Raw genomic sequence first — 18,867 nt, forward strand, 5'->3', positions numbered from 1 at the left:
TAAGCTCGAGTAGCTCGTTAAAAACTCGACTCATTTACACCTCTAATTTAAACTAAAAATATTTTTTGATGTAAATAAACCTGTATTGTATAAATTTCAATACATTGATTTTTATAAAAATAATATAAATGAAAAATAGTGGGACACATGAAAAAATTGGGAAGAGACTAACAAATTCTTTTGTTATGATGGAGATATTGGATTTTTGAGTTGTTGATTTTGATACTTAAAGTGATGTGAAAAAAGTTATGGGGTGTTGAGTTTGCATGATGGAATTTGGAAAACTGAAATTCATCAAATGAATTTGACTTTTAAATAATTGAAATGAAATTTGACCACGTATTTGGTTGGTATGAATTTGAATAGAATCTCCACATTTGTTTGGAGGAGGGTGAGGGTGGTAGCTGTGACGACGACAGTAACCCATAATTGTAGGGGTGGGTGGTGGTGGGAGGGGGCATATGTGACATGATGATGATGGTGGTTGAAGATGGGTGGTGAATCGTTATACCATCAATGTCGTCGTCATAGCTACCACCCACCCCACTCCGGCTCCAAAACTCCACCCCCTCCCTTGCCCAGCCACTTGCACGGGTTTTGGTGGTAGTTGTGACTACAACACTAGTGGCTTAGTGGTTGGTGGGGTACGTAGTAGAGTCTGGTGGTAGTTGTGACGACGAAGTAGTGGTATGATGATCAACAAGGGTAAGTGGTGAGGTGGTGGTTATGATGTGGAGAGTAGTGGCATGATGATCAACAAGGGTAAGTGGTGAGGTGGTGGTTGTGACGTGGAGAGTGGTGGGCAGGTGGCAGAATGACGAGGTGGGGCTAGAGATGGTGATTTGTCCCAACCTAGTGGGGGAATCCGACTCACCTGACCTGAATGGGGACGAAAATTCTTTGCTAAAACGGTACCCGAGGATCCCCGCCCAATACCCGGTATATAATTTTATAAATATTTTTTTATATAATATGTGTGTATATATATATATGTGTGTGTGTGTGTGTGTGTGTAAATGAATGAAATTCAACTCCTTCAGATATGCCAAATAATGATGATATCATTAATTTAAAAGATTCTATCAATATTAAAAAGTGAACCAAAAAGGAACTGCAATTTCGTGAAATGAATTGATCATTCCAATTCCCTTGAAATCTCATGGATTCTATAAACCAAACGACACCTTAGAAAACCCTAAAATAAACACAGAAGACTGTCGATACTCTAAGCCACATGTCTATGAAGTTGTCTGTAACAAAATCATTATTTGTCAATCAAGAAAAAAGACGACATGTCACCAAAAAAAATGAAGAAAAATATAGGGACTAGCCTGTATCGGAAGAGAGAGAGAGAGAGGCGGAGCAGGACTAGTTTGAAAGAAGGCGAGGAAGCTCTAAAATCAAGGGTCTAAAGTAACCCCCACTAAAAAAAATCAAAGTAACCCCCGGTAAAAAAAATGTTAAACCCCCCGGTAAAAAAATTGTTAAAACCCCCTAAGAATTACCAAAAAAAGAGTTCATAAATATTAGACCGTAACCCCCATTAAAAATTGCCATTTATGTTTATAAATATCATATAGTAATAATAATACTTAAATTTTATATCTTTATAGTTAATTATTTAATTTATGGTAAGTTTTTTGTTTTTCCATTTTTCGCTTTACACTCTTATTATATTTATATACATAATCGTATATTAACTAAAATACTTTAAAAATACGTTTTTATTTTAGCAAGTTGCATCATTATAATAGCATCACCAATACCTTTAAACTGAGCTCCGTATTGGATATTTTTTTAATTTATTCATCTATACTATATTATAAAAGTATTTAACAAAAACTCTTAAAAATTATCTTTTATATATGAATTACTACTTAAACCACCATAAATCTCTTCCTCTCTCCACCAACCGTCTTCATCTTCCTTGATTGCTCCGGCCACATGTCACCGCCCCCATCGTCTTCCTCATTACTCCGGCCACAGGTTATTCATCTACGGCCTCCCCAATATCTTCCATCTCCGTTCACTCACGGTGACCCCCCTTCACATTTCTGACCACTGCTCCTCAACCCATTACGGTGTGAAGTGTAAACCGGAGTCGGTATGGGTCAACCCGGTCTGAAACCGACCCAAGTCTGCATTCGTGACCATGTCATTTACACGTTGGAGTTGTTACAGATTTTTAGAGAGCAGTTGGAAGTAGTGAGCAACATGGCAAGGGCCAAGAATCTTACCCGGTAAGAACGAGGATAAGGATGGAGAGTCTTACCTGGCAAGTGAGGGTGACGACTCTTACCCAGGTAAGCGCTTACCAGGAAATTTGTTGCATGAAATACGTTTTTGATGCACTACAACCTTACCCAATAAAATGAATTATAGTGTTGACTCCTGACGGTAAGCACTTAACGAGTTAGCATTTAGGTAATGTGTTTTTCTTATCGTCCAAAACACAGACACAAGTCGATCCATTTGTTTCAAACCAACATACGGGAGATAACCGACGACAAACGCCTCCTTCCTTACCCCGACTCAGACGAAACGTACACCCATCGACGAAACACACATATCGTTCTTTCATCCAGATTCGTTCATCCTTTCAGATGTATCGATCCATATCTGTTTCATCTTCAATTTAAATTCTGCTTCTCGGTCAATGGTTTTCTTATGTCAAAAATGGGTTTTCGTCACTGATTCTGTTTGTGGACTGTCCATGGATATAGCTTGAAACCTATTTAGAGCTGTAAATGAGTTTTAAAGGGGCCGTTTACCAAACACTTATTCGATAAGTGTTTACCTTTAAAATTTAACACTATCACTTACTTACTCTGTAAGATGTTAGTTAACAAAAACGGCATCATATGCAACAATTTACCCAGTAAGTGTTACCCGTGGTAAGAGTCGTCCCCTTCACTTACCGGGTAAGACTCTTGGTCCTTCTCTCATTCTTACCTGATAAGATTATTGATACTTACCGTACTCATCTGGGTAAGATAATGTCACTTGATAAGCACTTACCCAGATAAGCCTTTAGTAAACCGCCCATTAGTTCTAATCACTGTGTGTTTATCGGAGATGTGTGTTCATGTGTATAATCTCTCTCTATCTATGTGAATGACTTTGTATATATGCTCCTGTAAGTATATACATATATGAAAAACTTTCCAGTGTTAACGGGGTATATTGGAAACCATTTTATTTCTACAAATCGTATAAATCTCGTTCAATTAATTATGTTTTTTTTATTTTTTTTTGTAATTATGAGAGGTTGATTGATCATTTTTATTGTGGATGATGTTAATCATGGATATTATCATCTTCATTATATTAATGTTAAAGAAATACATTTAAACAATTTCATAACCATATATAAAACAGCTTCATCTAGAAAAGTATTATAYGAAACAATTTTAATTTCATGAAATAAAATCATTAAATTAAACAATAAGATCGATGGATAGTAGTGGTTTGCACGGTTTGTATATTTACATTTAATCACTCCTCTACGTATATATATGCGCCCTCTCTCTCCCTCTCTCTATATCTATACTATATTATAAAATATTTGATAAAAACTTTTAAAAACCATTTTTTATGCATATAGTACTGTTTATTGATACATATTACTTAAAATTCAAGATTACAAGTAAATTGTGCATAAGTACAGCTTATTGAAGCTCTGTGTTTAAATTCGTGTAACTAACTACAAATAAACATAATTAAAATACAGGATAAATATCTCATTTTTAAATATAAAATATTTAAAATAAAATTAGGATAATCATTGAGTTCTAACAGAATACTTAATTAGTATATTTATAAATGATTATATAATTAAACTTAAATTAAATTACTTCGTTACGTAAAGTTAAATTATAATAAAAAAAATTGAATTAAAGAAATTACACAAAACAAAAATTTTTAAATAGTTAATTTGATACTAATATCATATATTCTTTTTAAAGTTTTATGATATTTAAAATTTATATTTTATTAAAAAATATAAACATAAAAGCACATAAAACTGTATTATATCGATATAAATAAAGAATAAAACAAAACATTTAATTGAGATGTGTCTTGATGCATTGTTCGAGTACCCTTCTGGTATATATATATATATATATATATATATATACTTGGAATCATATGAGATCAAGGGTTTTTCGTGAGACCCGTAAGACCAATTCTCAACCGTTGGATTACATCTACAATTTAAACATTCATAATCACTTTTGTAGCCATAAGATGATTTTTATTCCTCTTTGGATTTGAACTTAGGACCTTCAGACATTTTTGACCTTTTTTTTTTAAGTATATAATATTTATATACGGCAAATGCAACAAATAAACTCACACACCCTCCTAACATATGGTGAGGTTTGAACCCCATGAGGAAGCTAAGGGCTACGATACCGCTAGGCCAAAAATCCTTTGGTACTTAAGCTTAAACCAATCAAATATTGGTTTAAATAAGTTACACTTAAAGGTAATGGTAGAAAACATTTGCTACTACAAGACGAACGACGTATGTTAAGAACTATTTTTTTGTACTTAAATGTTTAGAGATATCAATGAAAATTATTACAAGAAACTCTTTCTTATATTTTATCTGTCACATTATTTTTAACTCATTAAATTATAAACTCAGAAAAATGCACAATGATAGTTCTTATAAGAACTAGGTCCTAAGTATTATTCAACATCAATAATTATTATATGTTTATAAATACTGTTGAATTCTGGTGAGAATGAAAGTTAAGGTGAGAAATGTAAGAAAAGATCTCTAGTTTTTCAAACCGTAGGTTGTAGACTTCTGTATCAAGGGCAATTCATGGGTGAGTTTGAGATTAAAGATTTTTCAAACCGTAGGTTGTAGACTTGTCATTGTGGATGTGAGACATGTGGAACCCCATTCGATTACTCTTCAAAATCGTCATTGAGAAGATAAAACAGGTTTCAACATATATAGAAAAAAAGTATTTCAAGTCTAATCGATGTGAGACTCCAACATATCCCCATCCAATGGAGGCTAGACGGGCACGATGTATCAAGAGGGGGCAAGGGGCGAGGGGCTAGATGAGTACAGATTGCCCATGGTGTTTGAATCCTAGAGTGATATACATCGACTCTCATACCATGTTAAAACACGTGGAACCCAATTAAATTACTCTCCAAAAGAGCCATTGAGAAGGAAGGTTCCAACATATAGAGAAAATAAATGATTCAAGTCTAATCGACTGTGGGACTCCAATAGTGGAATCAAGAACATAATACCATCGTTTGTGTAAGGAACATTGAGGAATTTCAGGCACAAGCAGAACCATCGAACAATAACTTGATATACATGTTCATGCCTGTATTTTAAGCTGTGGGTTTATAACTGCTAACTCATTTGTTGAAGAACTTTGTAACACTATCAAACAATCTTAGGGCCTTCAGTTCACCTCTCTTCATATCCCTTAACCTTCTCCTTAATATCTGTCATTAATCACAGCAAAAGAGAGTCAGCATCGAATGATAGCAACGATGTTCATAGGCCTTCAGGATATGTGGAACCCCATTGACTCTCTCCCCAAAAGAACCCTTATAGAGAGAAGGGAAGACCCTACATATACATATATATATATATATATATAGAGAGAGAGAGAGAGAGAGAGAGAGAGAGGGGGGGAGGTTTAGGGGAAAACCCTCCAAAAATGAAACTGAGGAACACCCTGGTAACCATTCATCTATACGATATGCATGTATGCATACAAGTAATTGAAGTTGTTTCTTGGTTTCTATGCACGTGTGCATAACAGATAAACTACCTACAAATCACTTGTATGCATGTGCATACCGTACATATGAATTCCTCGGTTTCTTTTTATACTTTTTTGTGGTTTTCATCTAAACTTGACCATATACACACTTTTTGATGGTCCATGTCTAACTAATATGGGACTCCAACACATCCCCCCTAAAAAGAAGGACGGTGTGCCTAGAACGGAGGCGAAATAGTATGTTGAGTCTCTAGATGTGGTAAACATGGCTCTGATACCATGTTAAGATGGAAACCCATTTAATCTCTCTGTAAAAGATCCCTTATAGAAAGAGAGAGGGGAAGAACCTACTAATATATAGAGGTTTTCATGGTATGTGTCTAGCTAATGTGAGACTCCAACAATAGGTGTGTTCCATTCTTTGGGTTATGGACTCTAGAGAACGGGGCATAAGAAGGAGCGAAACGTGTCCTTACGTATTGGGCACGAAAGAGAATCCTTTGTTCACTATTGCACAAGTCCACGGCTAGCTGCTTAAGGAACACTTTCCGGTTGAGTTGCTTTGGAGATGTTATATCCAAATCCATCGACCCACTTGCCTGTAGTAATGGTTGTAGAAAATATTTTGATGAAATTGCCAACTATCAATTAAATATTCGAAAGACCAAAACACCACAAAATACCAAGATCAGTGTCATCAAAAGTATACCCTACTCGGAAGTATGGTCTAGGGACTAGGATAGGATCTAAGCAGACCTTACCTCTACCCGTGAGAGTAGAGAGGTTGTTTTTGCAAATACCCCTAAATATAAGTTTTTGTGAAGAAGTTCGGAAAAGTCATAACACGATCAATATCATCAATCTTTTGTAATGACTACTAATCTTGGATTGGAACTTTGCCAAAGAAAAGGAAATCAAAGAGAGTAGTAATCTTCACCTGAAGGAACTTGGTGTACTTAGATATGCTGGATTCACAGCTATCCAAGATAAATTGGAATGCTTGTTCCTCTAGTTCAGGAATTCTAATGTCCTTATTGGTGGTGCTTTTATTTGATGCTGCAGCAGCCATCTGGGACCGAGAAAATTGCTTTAGAGTTTGGTGAAGGATATAAAAATACATCCGACAACTAAAGTCGGTTTAGAATAAGCCTCACCTCTTCAAACTTCCCGATCATACTCGGGGGACTGACGACCAAATATGCATATGCCATCAACTCCAATGGCCAACCAGTGACTTGTAAAGGATAACACTGCGATCTGATACAAAAGCGCAGGGGAAATGAGAATTGCATTTGTAGATTCAAAAAAGGATATGGGGTCATAGATGGTTAGAACTTAGAATAACCCAAAAAAAAACTTAAATTTGACAACTGATAAAAAAGGTGGAATCCCATCAGATTACTTCCCAAAAGAGCCATTGAGGAGAGAAGGAAGGTTTCATCATATATTGAGGAGAAAAGTCCAACTCTAGCTGATGTAGGACTCCACCACACCCCCTCCAATGAAGGCTACATGGGCACAAATTGTCCCATAGTGCCAATTGGGGGCTAGAAGTTCACAGATTGTCCAGAATGTAAAGTCCCTAGAGTGGTAAACCTTGGCTTTGATACCATATTAAAATATGTGGAACGCCATCATATTACTCTCCAAAAGAGCCTTTGAGAAGAGAGGTTCCATCATATATTGAGGAGAAATGCTCCAAGTTTAGCCAATGTGGGACTCCAACAACAACCATACTGTAACTGTCGCTGGTTTCAGTATTACTCACGCTGACAACCCGTGCTTCTTGAGAGCTTCCACCTTCTCTTCGTAACATTTATCTGATCTTTTAAGTGACAATGGCAGTTCAACCGAGTCACGTGGATTTGTCCCTTGCCTTGGCACAAATCCATAAGAGAGCAGGAGCTCTCCATTAGATTTCCTGCCATACGAAATGAACACCTGCAATACAAAAGTAAATTTTCAAGCATCACCTTCCAATTCATCGGTTTGAGACTTTGAAAGCTTAATCAACCTAGAAAGCCAACAAATATTTTCTTCTTTATTCCTTTTTTTTTTCTTTTCTTTTATTATTTTTGTATGAGACACTCTAAGGTGGCGTATCCTTTTTGTTCTGAAGAGAGCTTCCTTTCCTCTAATAAAATATACTTGAAAAAAGAACTTAGAAAATGATTACCTGCTCACCTGGCTGGTACGGACGATCAGTTGTGAATACAACTCCCTTGGTTGATTTATCGTAATCCAAAAAGGTTTCTACCTGTAGGCATCAAACACACCAATCTAGTTAGGGCCGATCCTTATCGAGTTATCTTGATTCAATTAGAGGAGACAGTGATCTAGAACATACATCACAACTATGGTTCAACATATCTGCCCAAGGGACTAAGGCAACCCTTCCATCCAGTGAGGGTAATCGAACCTGTAATAGTGGTAAACAAGATCCAGATCATTCACTTAATGTAAGCTGTAGAGCAGGTAAAATTTACCTTGAATGTGTGTGGTTAGGTTTAAGTCATGCAACAACAGGAAGTTTGGCTGTAAAATGTCTGGTAACTCGTTTGTTCTAATTTATCTTAGTTTTAGTTTATCCACTTCCGGATATTCATGATGACAAATTGACAGGGATGATAGAGAATTTGTTTGTGTAAAAAGGGTTTGTAACCAGCAACCTCTGAGCAGGCCCACACCACCCTGCCCCAAGACATGTGAGAGGCAAATCAGGTACCCAGCAGCCTGCTAGATGGCTGGCTTAAGAGCCCAGTTACCCACAAGAAGCCCATTCCTCAAAGGAACTGTAACTCTCACACTGTGGCTGTCAGTCTCGAGCCCTCGTGTGTTTGTGTAAGTATACCACTCTGGAACAAAGTCTGTTATTCCCTGGGGGCGGGATGATAGAGAGTGCATAAGCATAGAATCTATTCTCATGGTAAAATATTTGTTCAGATCTGGCTACATATCTCCACACCCCCATTATTTCAAGCACCTTGTATTCCTTAGGTATTCAATTTCCAAAATTATACCATAGCAAATCAATTATAATTTGTTATGGAACTCACCATGCGTGAAAAAAGAATGCCGAAGGACCATCTAAAGGTTTCCATATTGAATACCTGCAATGAATATAGCTTAGTTTTCACAAATGTGGTGTTCTGACCAGACAACATTGAGGATTTAAACAGTTGTGTGGAGAAAGTACCTCTTCAGGAAATAAATTAGGATGCTTGGAAAAAATCCTTGCCTTCAAGTCATTGTATCTACAAAAAAGATCGATACAATCATTACGGTTTAAACTTTAAGCCCATAAGACAGTTGGGTATGTAGCCACTAGGAATGTTCAAAAATTATATACTAGCTTCCGTTACAGGCAACCAAACAAACCAAGTATATTATACCCGGAGGTAGGGTCTGGGGGTGAGATGTACGCCGACCTTATCTATGCCTCAAAAAGTAAAGCGGTGTTTCTATGAAGACCCGGGCTTGTGCAAAGTTTGCAAAAGAAAGGATAAAAATGCACAAAATTTTTTGCTAGAAAAAACATCACAAGAACTTGAAAATAAGGAAGGCAGTGCTAAGATGTGTTAGGAGTAAGCAACAACATTCAAACAAACAGGCAAAACGACGAACAATAATAAACAAAACATACAAACAGAAGCAAGTACAAGAAAACACAACCAAGGTAAGAAAAGTGTGCATACGTTCCAGTTACATTATTAATCCTTTCGATTGCCCGCTCTCTAATCTGGGATGCTTCCAGGTACCTATCTAATTCTGCACGTGTCCTGAAATAATACAAATATGCTGTAGGGAAAAATACTGAGCATGGATCCTTATATTATTCAAGGAGAAGCTGCAATAAGATCAAGGAAAGCTTACCAGTATAAAAGTGAGTAAGGTTGTCTTGGCAAGGCTGATATATAGTTGCTCCATCTAGACGACTTCATAAGACTTGCCTCACTAATTAGGTAGGTCGCAATCAGTGGCCAGTCGGGTACATCATATCTCTTCAAAACTTCCCCGGCCTCTGGAAAACTCCACTCCTGAGTTCCGATGTTCGCATGAGCTTATGTGTTGAAGAACATGTTGCATAATTACTTCAAATATGCCACACCTCACTAATCCAAAGCTCTTTAATACCCATAATTTGGCCATGTCCACTGGGTTTTAGCATGCTACATGTATATAACTCTTTTTTTCTTTTTTTGAAGTAAATAATTTTTATATACGTAAATGCAACAAATAAACTCACACACCCTTCTCACCAAATGAACCCCTGCCCTCCTGGAAGGCCAAAGGCCCGGACACTGCTAGGACAAAGGCCCTTTGGCATGTATATAACTCTTGTAAGCTATATAAAATAGAATAACATTCTCATGAGAGATTTTGTCCTACATAGGAAAATCAGTAGAATCTTACTGGTATTGATATCTATATATATGTGAGTTGAGGCATATCACTTGTCCCACATTGATAGAGTGATAAATTCTTCCTTTAAACAACTCTGCAAGTTAGCTAAGGATGGTTCGGCCTTGTTGTGTGAGAAGATAGCACTAGCACTAGCACCTATGCGGATTCCAAAAATCAAATTTTTATGTTTGGAAACAGCATCTCACGCTATTTATATTTCTCACCGTTTTTGACAGTTTGTTCATGATTTTCTGATTTGAATAAAGCCAAATGTTGGTTACTTCTTATCCACAATCAGTTGTTAACACAAACCTATTTATATGTGTGATTCTCTCTCTCTTAATCCTCTTATTCTCTTCAATAATAATTCTGCATATGTTCATGGAAGATATATTCTGTTGTTGAATATATCTTATATGATTAGGGAATCCTGGGGGTATCATAGCCTATAACCCAAACAACCTTGCTAGTGGGGGCTATTAATATCCTAAGGACAGTGATTCTCACGTCCTAATCATTTGACTTACTGCACTTATTCTCCTTCTACAATCCTATTTTCTAACAATCTTTAAATTAAGCATTCAAGGTTAGCCAAAACCCTACATTTTCAAAATCATCATTGAGTTAGGCTTCCATAAAAAGGTCAACATGTACTAGAAGATCGACATTGCAAGGGACATTTTATTGCATGTACTTCAAAAGATGCTATTAGTTATCGAATTCCATGACATTTTTCCTACATTTTAGCCCCTCCCCATGTATTTTATGCCTCCAGCAGAGGTGAAAGGGAAAGTGGTACTTGTTCATCAGCAAATTCAGATATGATATCACAAATTTAATTTAATCTCAGCTGGAAAAATCTAATCCAATAGAAATAACTTATAATAATACATAGATGCGTCGAGATTTAAAACTCAAGCGGAAGAAACTTATTCAATGGCCATTGCTAGTTGCTTTAACACCTAAGCCCTAATCTTACCACAAAAAGGAAAAAATCAACATTATAAATTTATAATATACATAACATACTTATAGATAATCATAAACAACCCTAATCCTACTTATTTATTCCAATTAGCCAATTAGGGATACGGCTGAAATAGGGTTAGTACTTTCCAATTTTTAAATTAAATGAAAAAATCATTATGCAGCAGTTCTATATACTTTAATACGCTGTACGGTTATCAAACCATTTTTTTGAGGTTTTTGGTTCCACATATCAATAAACCTTCATTCATGTGCACATCGGACATACTTTCAAATTTCAAGAAATGATAAAAGAATCTCAATGAACTTCTGACACTCCGACTTCTGGGCTAAGGGTTGTAGAAACTGATGGCCAAAATTTTCTCAAGAATTAGGCAGCCTACTTAACTCTCTAAGTGTGATGGTTCAACAACACAATGAAGATTTGAATCAAATCAACTTTAAGCAACATAAACGCATCATTTCAAATCTACAGATTTGTAAAAAGAATAATAATTAGCAAGTTCAGAGTGATATAGTCAAATATCATACCGAATTGGCGGAAATAACGAGTGACGGAGGTACAAATAGCAATTTTTCGCCCTTCCTGATGTTATTAGTGGCAACGAGACCCCTCTCTCCAATATCAACCTTCTGTATGTCCATTTTCTGAGGCGGCAAACCGGAATCCGTCAACCATTTCTGCAACGCAGCTGCGTTATCCAGAGAATCTACATCGCAACCCCAAGGTATCGGTTGAGGAGTCGTGGCTGCAGCCTTAGTGGTATCACTGCTGCTGGTGGAAATCGTGCAGCGGATGAGCGCTGGTGAGGTTCTGCGTAGGGAAATCGTTTGAGAGCAGCAAGGCTTTCTGAGAGATAATGATTGAGATAATGAAGGCATCAATGTGGTCTGGAAGATCCTGGAAGCTTCCGCCATGGCCGGAGGTATAAGGTGGACGAGAGGAAAAACCTTATCTACTGAATGAAGTGGATACGAGTGCGTTGGTCGTTTCGACGGTTGTCGTACCGATTGCTCGTTAGGGGTGATCTTCCGCTTTTTGCAGTTTGACCACCCAATTTTCTCGTTTTTGCATCTTGGCCACTACTATTTTCAGATTTAACAATTTCATCATTTTGCTTGTAATTTGAAGGCTATCCAAAGTTGAACAATTTGATTTGATGCTAACGGTGTCTCCTTGAAATTTAGAGGGACATAAAATTTTAGAAGAAAATTTAAAGTTTTTTTCATTATTCAATAATGAGTTGGGTTTATGTGAGACCAGTCTGTTTTTATGAGACCAGTGAGACCATTTTTTATACTTGAAACTTTACAAAAAGACGTTGTAAAAATAAAAAGAAGTCGAACATTCACAGTCAAAACACTACGAAGGTTATCTGACGTATAAAAAATAATAAAAAATGGTCTCATGGATCTCATGAAAACATGTTGGTTCGTTTGTGAAAACAATCTAAACTTTTCAGTACAATCGAACTGATGCAATCTGATTACCATCAAATTACATATTATGTTAGGTTCATGTGAATCATGTATTTATATGAATAACGCTTTTAAATTGAATGTAAGAAATATAATCAAATATGATAAATCACGAACACTAATATCTAACTGATAGCGCCTATCAAATCAAATAATTAGTTACCGAATAAGATTAAATAATCGGTTCGAGGTTAATTTAATTAAATTGGTTATAGAAATCAAATAAATAATCCAAGATGTTTGGAAATAAACCCGCTTAATATGTGGGTTGGGGTCCGGTGAAAAACGTAAGAAAAGATCTCTATATTTAGATCGATCCTAATTGAATGTCAACAATAATGAGGTGCATCGAGATGTACCAGATCAATATCATTTGCCCTTAATATGTTATATTGTTATTTTACATCTTCCCAATAGATTTTCTTTCATTGCATCGATAATCAGTTATTCAAAAAAACTCGCCATATCGTGGCGTGTCGTGGCCTAACGTCTGTGTTTCATGCCACGTTAAGCCTACGACATGTCACGACCTAATGGGTGGTTCTTGTAACACAATATTTGATTTTTCTTACTATTTTTAACATTTTATTTGTTAGTTTCTAATGTATAACCTAATTTAAATTATTTAATATCATTGACTCATTGAGTAATGATATACGAAATGTGTTTATATGTATAATAATTTATATGATATAAAGATTTGCCGTCATAAATCACGTCTTAAAAAACATCATGGTCTCACCATGGCTTCTAGGACTTGAGACTTGGACTTGTCGTCACGTCATGTCTCCCGTCATTTAGAATCTTATCAACAATTAATATTTCTATATTTTAAAATTACGATAGACCAAAAACACAGTTTATTTATTAGTATCATTTTTTTATTAATCTGGATATCTAACCCGCTATGCGAGCCGACTAATTACAGAACAACCACCTATTTTGCAAATAACCCGAAGTCACCGCATTTAAACCTTTGTGGTCACATAAAGATTTTATCCTTACTTGAATTTGAACATGATAATATCATTTTTCACATTTTTAATGTATAATTTAGTGTAACCAAAAATGGTTAGACATGAACCGGACAAACTCCCCTGTGGAGCTTTGCCGGCAATGACGTGGAGTATTTGGATGCAATGGAAACGTCGTCAAGCTCAGGAATGTTACCTCATCCCCACTCTGCCGATATACATACACCCTTCTGTATCTATATTCCTCTTGTACCTTCTGTTCCAAAAGTTGTACTATGTTTGCTCGCACCACTCTCATCTCCTGCAACTTCTCTTCCTTCCATTCCCAAAACCCTAAAATCAAACTCCCATTTTTAAACACCTCCACTCTCCCCCTTCGTTTACGAATTATCACTGCAAGAAGTAAATATCCGCAATTCATACAAAGAGGTCGCCTTCAAATATGTCGGAATTCAATAGAGACTCAGAAGTCACAAGACCCTGATTTGGAACAAGAAAATTCCATGGAAATCGACGGCGGTCAGATTGGTGGTGGTGGTGGTGATCGCGGTGGTGGGCGGACGACATCGTTTCTGATCTTCTTGCTGTGGGGTGGACTCATGTATTATGTCTTCAATCTTGCACCCAACCAGACTCCGGTATTGTTTTTTCAACAATTTTGATTCTGGTTTGGTTTATTATGTTGCAATTTTGCCATCACTATCTAATAGGGATGAAATTATGATGCTAAAAGAAGATTAACAATTAGGCTTATAAGCAGTTGAGTTTGATATCTATCAACTTTATGACACCTGTACACCGTTTCTGTTTGATATATGTTGAAACTTTTGATGGGTTTTAAGTATTCTTTCATGGTATCAGAGCAAATATTCGAGATACTCTTGCCTCCGTTCTTTAAGGGCACGATCGAGCCTCCTCTTGAGGGGGCTTGTGGTGAACCATCAAGCATGCATCTATGTAGGACCTTTGTAAAGGGTTCCATATATTCTCACATGGTATTAGAGTCAAGTCTGATATAGAGACTTGACATTTTGGGTAATCTATACTCGTTAGTCGTTAGCCCCTTCACCCAGTAAGGGTCTTTTTTGAAGAGTAATCTAATGGGGTTCCATGTATTCTAACAAGTAACAATTAGGATGATGCTATGCTAAATCATGGTGGCTCTAAGTTTTATTCAAATCAACTTGAAAAATGGCTCACATGAGATTGTGTTCATTGATTGCTTATAACTTGTATCCTCACAGGTTCTACAAGAAATCAATCATTCATATGGAACTATATTCATTGAAATCTTGTTTAATTCTTGTTGCTTTCCAGTCGACGGACATGTATCTCTTGAAAAAGCTTTGCTATTTGACCGGTGATGATGGTTTTCAGCCAAATCAAGTGATTGTGTCTATATGGAATATTATGGGGTTATGGCCTTTAGTGTATAGCATGCTGCTGATGCCCTCTGGCCGAAGGTAACCCCTTCTCACCCTTTTTATTGTAATCTTGAGCTTTGGTTCAAAATAGAGCAAGTTATAGGGCGAAGTGGTCATTTACCGACACAAATTAGGTAAGCGTTCACCGGGTAAGAGTGCTATCTGGGTAAGCACAGACCAAGTAAGAGAGCTTTTCCTTCCTTACCGAGTCAGCATCCCGGTGAACATCATCTGTTGGTTGGGGTGTATGGTAAACAACCTCATCTCTTACGGGGTAAGCATCTATTACCCGGTAAGGGGCGGTCAGCAATTACTAATCAGCCCATTAAAGCTAGTTCATTGCTTATAGTTTCTCACATTTCTTGTTCATGAATGTCGAATGATTAAATCTTTGAAGATGACTCGTGGAATGTGTCCAATTATGCAGCTCAAAAGGAAACGTTCCTGTCTCCCTGTTCCTCATACTTTCGTGGTTCCTGGGTGCATATGCTCTTATACTATATTTTGTTATTTGGAGACCACCACCTCCAGCCACTGAAGAATCGGAGCTGAAAAGATGGCCTCTAAACTTTCTCGAGTCCAAATTGACAGCTGGGGTAAGCCTCAAAACTGGAAACTTGGAAATTATTCATAACTTGAATATTCGCGTATATAAGTAAAAATTATGCTAAAAAAGCAGTATAACATGTTGCTAGCTGCTATGAATCCACCACTGAGAACCCTCCGGCGTATCTAGCTCGTGAATTCCTTGTTAGGGTGCATAGTTTTGCACAAGACTGGCGAGAGTGAGGTAGACGGATGAAAGAATCTTGGAAGGTTTTAATTTGACATGGGTAGTTTAGTAATCTACCTATCTTGATGCTAAAATTCAAAGAAAGGCATTATGGTTCGTAAAGATGAGTGATTTTGGACAATTTGCAAACCATAGCTTTCTCTTTTGTGTTCTTTATTAAAAAGAATTGTTAGTTTGCAACAAAAAATCTAGTTTTCAATCATAATATAGTTCTACAGTTAAATGTGGTCTTTCTCTGTTACCAAAACGATTCTTTCCATTTGACTCTTCAAATTCAAAAGTTGAGTCGCATCTTGACAGACTTCTTAAAAACCAAACCAACCAAGCCCCGTAAATCCCACCCTAGGGATTGTTTGCTTCCTGTTGTCTGCCTCTTACCGGTTAAGAGGTGCTTATCCAATAAGAAGAGATATTGTTTACCAACACACACTGAACCATTGAGATACTGACCCAGTCGGTCTGAACTTACCCTGACAATTGGTAAACAACCATTTTCAGTTGGCGCTTACCAAGACCGAACATCTTACCATACCGCACTTTTACTTGGTCAGCACTTACCCGATTTGTGTTGGTAAACGGCCGCTTAGCATGGTTACTATTTTTGGGTATTCTTTCTCAGTCTTGGTCGGATTGGGTCTAATGGTTAGATCCAATCTTGGGGTGCAGGTCTCAGTTGCTTTTGTTTTTTTCGGTTGTTTCATGCTACCTTAATATGCATCAGTTTTTAATATAACTTCTGCTGCTTGAAAAAGTGTGTATGCATCATGATCCTTTGATATCTGGATCTCATTCGTTGATGTGATTGTGAGTCCTTTTACTTAATACTAGATTAGATGAAGATGGGGCCCACAAATTAGAGAATAATGACAAAGAAATCTGTTGATGAATGAAACCTTAGTTTTTCCGGTTCAATAACTACGCACCAGGTAACATTTGCTGCAGGACTAGGCTTAATCATCTATGCAGGATTAGCAACTGGGGACGATTGGAAGGAGTATTTGCAGTACTTTGGAGGGAGTAGGCTCGTAAGTCTCCTATTCTTGGTCTAGCATAGAGATGCACAAAGAGCCCGAAACTGAGGCCCAGACCTGAAAAAGCCTGGGCTTTTTGTGCTTACTAAAAACGGGCTTGGAAGGCTCGGGCCGAAAAAGCCCAGGCCTTCTGCATCTCTGGACTCTTACGAGTGGCTGTGTGAGTTGCGGTTGCGGCTTACCCATCACCTAAAAGTTCAAGGCCGCTAACACGGTCTTTCTTGCATGCAGATACACGCAACCACCATCGATTTCGCTCTGCTATCTAGCTTTGCTCCTTTTTGGGTTTACAACGACATGACTGCTCGAAAATGGTAAGACGTTATCAACTTGATTAACGGGAAAAATGAGATCCTGAATCATTAAAATCTATACATGTGCAGGAACGATAAGGGCTTTTGGCTTCTTCCCGTATCGCTAATTCCATTCCTTGGTCCTGCTTTGTACGTTCTCTTGAGGCCATCGTTACCAGCGTTCACAAAAGAGGACTGATGCACGTGCATTTGTGGTTCGAAGGAGCCGTGTTCACTTGCATCCAGAATAGCGGGAAATTATCGAACTTGCCCCAAATGTTGTTTGATCGGTTAGATGTATTTATCATGTTACCATTTTGTGCACGGTTTAAAAGGGTTGTATGCTAAACTCTTGTTAGGCAGAACCAACAATGTGCTTTTAGGGCATGTTTATTAAAATGCCTACCACCCTATATATTGTGTATCAACACCATCATATAGAAATCACATGAAGGGTAGTTAGGGGATGTTTTGTTTACTTTTTAATATTTTCATTAAGAATCAATTTTTGAATCGTTAAGAGGTGAATCTTGTTTGGCAAAAAAAAGATCTGCCTATTAATGGTTTTAAAGCCCTCTGAATGATTTTGTATCTTGGGCTTCTCTTAACCATTGAGCGTCTAATTTCATTGTAAACAATTACCAAACAATTATATTTCATTTTGTACTATATCATGAGATTTTTTAATCATTCTTATTACTTAATCATTTTGCACCAAATCATTTAACAAATGTCAAATAGTCCCTTAAGATTTTATATTTGTAATAATGTTTTTTAAAATATTAAAAGAACTTTATTTTTGTAGTAATCAATTAAAAATGATGATTTAATTATATTTATAATTATTTTAAATTTAATTTTATAAGTATTATCAATAAAAAATGGTATTCAATTCAGTTTCGAATCTTATAAACCAAACGTCTCGTCAGATCTATAAAGAATAATATCTAAATCACTCAAAAAAACAATTCGTTAGATCTCATTTGTTCGGGTGCTTTTGGTACACAGGACAACAGGATAAAGATCTGTTCCACATTTGGCAAAACTTGTATGTGAAAAAAGTGAAATAGACGTGTTCCACTCCCATTTTATTGAAGGTGGAACAAACCTATATTTTACCAATATAACCTCAAAGTATTTTTTTTTTCACAAAGTCAAATATGCCTCCCTTCTTATATTTTTATTAATTATTTAAATTTTATTTATTTTGTTTTATGCTTTTAACTTTACTAGTTTTTATATTTTGATTGATTTTTATGTAATTTATTAAATAGTAATAATAAAAAATAATACATAAAAGGTATAATATAAAAATTAAAAACTACAACAATTTTTTATTTTCGTGTCATTTTCAACATCTTGACAAAAATGTATATTGATATATTTTTTACAAAAAATATGTATTTTATTTTATTTAATTTAATGAATCACGTAAATTGATCAAAATTATAAATAACACCGTTAGAGGTAAATTAATCATTTTATATGTTCTATCATATTCATATTCAGTTACACCAAACGTCACACCGAGTTGTATCTTGACACTGGATTAGCATCCCCGAGACGAATCATGCATGTTACCGACTCACGACTATCTGTACGAGCACTAGCCGCAAATAGACATATTTGACGATGTCTATTTGCCGAATCGGCGTCCCGATTCCAATAACATTTACACAAACGGTAACACATAACACACATCTTTCTCATCATTCTT

At 36.4% G+C, this 18,867-nt stretch overlaps 2 protein-coding genes across 2 annotated transcripts; one reads left to right on the plus strand and one right to left on the minus strand.

Annotated features, from left to right (window-relative positions):
• Window positions 1-5,141: 5,141 nt before the first annotated feature.
• Window positions 5,142-12,116, minus strand: LOC112506664 (ribulose-1,5 bisphosphate carboxylase/oxygenase large subunit N-methyltransferase, chloroplastic). The gene is made up of 12 exons (XM_025110881.1): window positions 11,688-12,116; window positions 9,639-9,802; window positions 9,461-9,544; window positions 8,962-9,019; window positions 8,822-8,875; window positions 8,113-8,184; window positions 7,942-8,022; window positions 7,534-7,706; window positions 6,920-7,022; window positions 6,703-6,834; window positions 6,242-6,364; window positions 5,142-5,481 (listed from the first exon to the last, which is right to left on the minus strand). Exons 1-12 carry the CDS (start codon window positions 12,072-12,074, stop codon window positions 5,392-5,394), a joined length of 1,521 nt encoding a protein of 506 aa, XP_024966649.1. The 5' UTR covers window positions 12,075-12,116; the 3' UTR covers window positions 5,142-5,391.
• Window positions 12,117-13,825: 1,709 nt separating this feature from the next.
• On the plus strand, window positions 13,826-17,625 carry LOC112508167. The gene is made up of 6 exons (XM_025112944.1): window positions 13,826-14,247; window positions 14,927-15,072; window positions 15,461-15,629; window positions 16,753-16,851; window positions 17,089-17,171; window positions 17,241-17,625. The coding sequence occupies exons 1-6, from the start codon at window positions 13,885-13,887 to the stop codon at window positions 17,347-17,349; spliced, it is 969 nt and encodes a 322-aa protein (XP_024968712.1). The 5' UTR covers window positions 13,826-13,884; the 3' UTR covers window positions 17,350-17,625.
• The last annotated feature ends 1,242 nt before the right edge of the window (window positions 17,626-18,867 follow it).

Source organism: Cynara cardunculus, assembly GCF_001531365.2.
Source record: "Cynara cardunculus var. scolymus isolate 2C chromosome LG 2, CcrdV1, whole genome shotgun sequence".
Taxonomy (NCBI): Eukaryota; Viridiplantae; Streptophyta; class Magnoliopsida; order Asterales; family Asteraceae; genus Cynara; species Cynara cardunculus.

What these genes read in the sequence shown, in the direction of transcription:
- LOC112506664 (XM_025110881.1), bottom strand. Translation starts at nt 12,074, where the DNA reads ATGGCGGAAGCTTCCAGGATCTTCCAGACCACATTGATGCCTTCATTA. An exon ending in TCGTTATTTCCGCCAATTCG is followed by an intron (nt 9,803 to 11,687) that starts GTATGATATTTG and finishes ATCGGAACTCAG; the next exon opens with GAGTGGAGTTTTCCAGAGGC. An exon ending in CGTACCAGCCAGGTGAGCAG is followed by an intron (nt 7,707 to 7,941) that starts GTAATCATTTTC and finishes TTTGTATTGCAG; the next exon opens with GTGTTCATTTCGTATGGCAG.
- LOC112508167 (XM_025112944.1), top strand. Translation starts at nt 13,885, where the DNA reads ATGTTTGCTCGCACCACTCTCATCTCCTGCAACTTCTCTTCCTTCCAT. An exon ending in CTGATGCCCTCTGGCCGAAG is followed by an intron (nt 15,073 to 15,460) that starts GTAACCCCTTCT and finishes CCAATTATGCAG; the next exon opens with CTCAAAAGGAAACGTTCCTG. An exon ending in ACTTTGGAGGGAGTAGGCTC is followed by an intron (nt 16,852 to 17,088) that starts GTAAGTCTCCTA and finishes TCTTGCATGCAG; the next exon opens with ATACACGCAACCACCATCGA.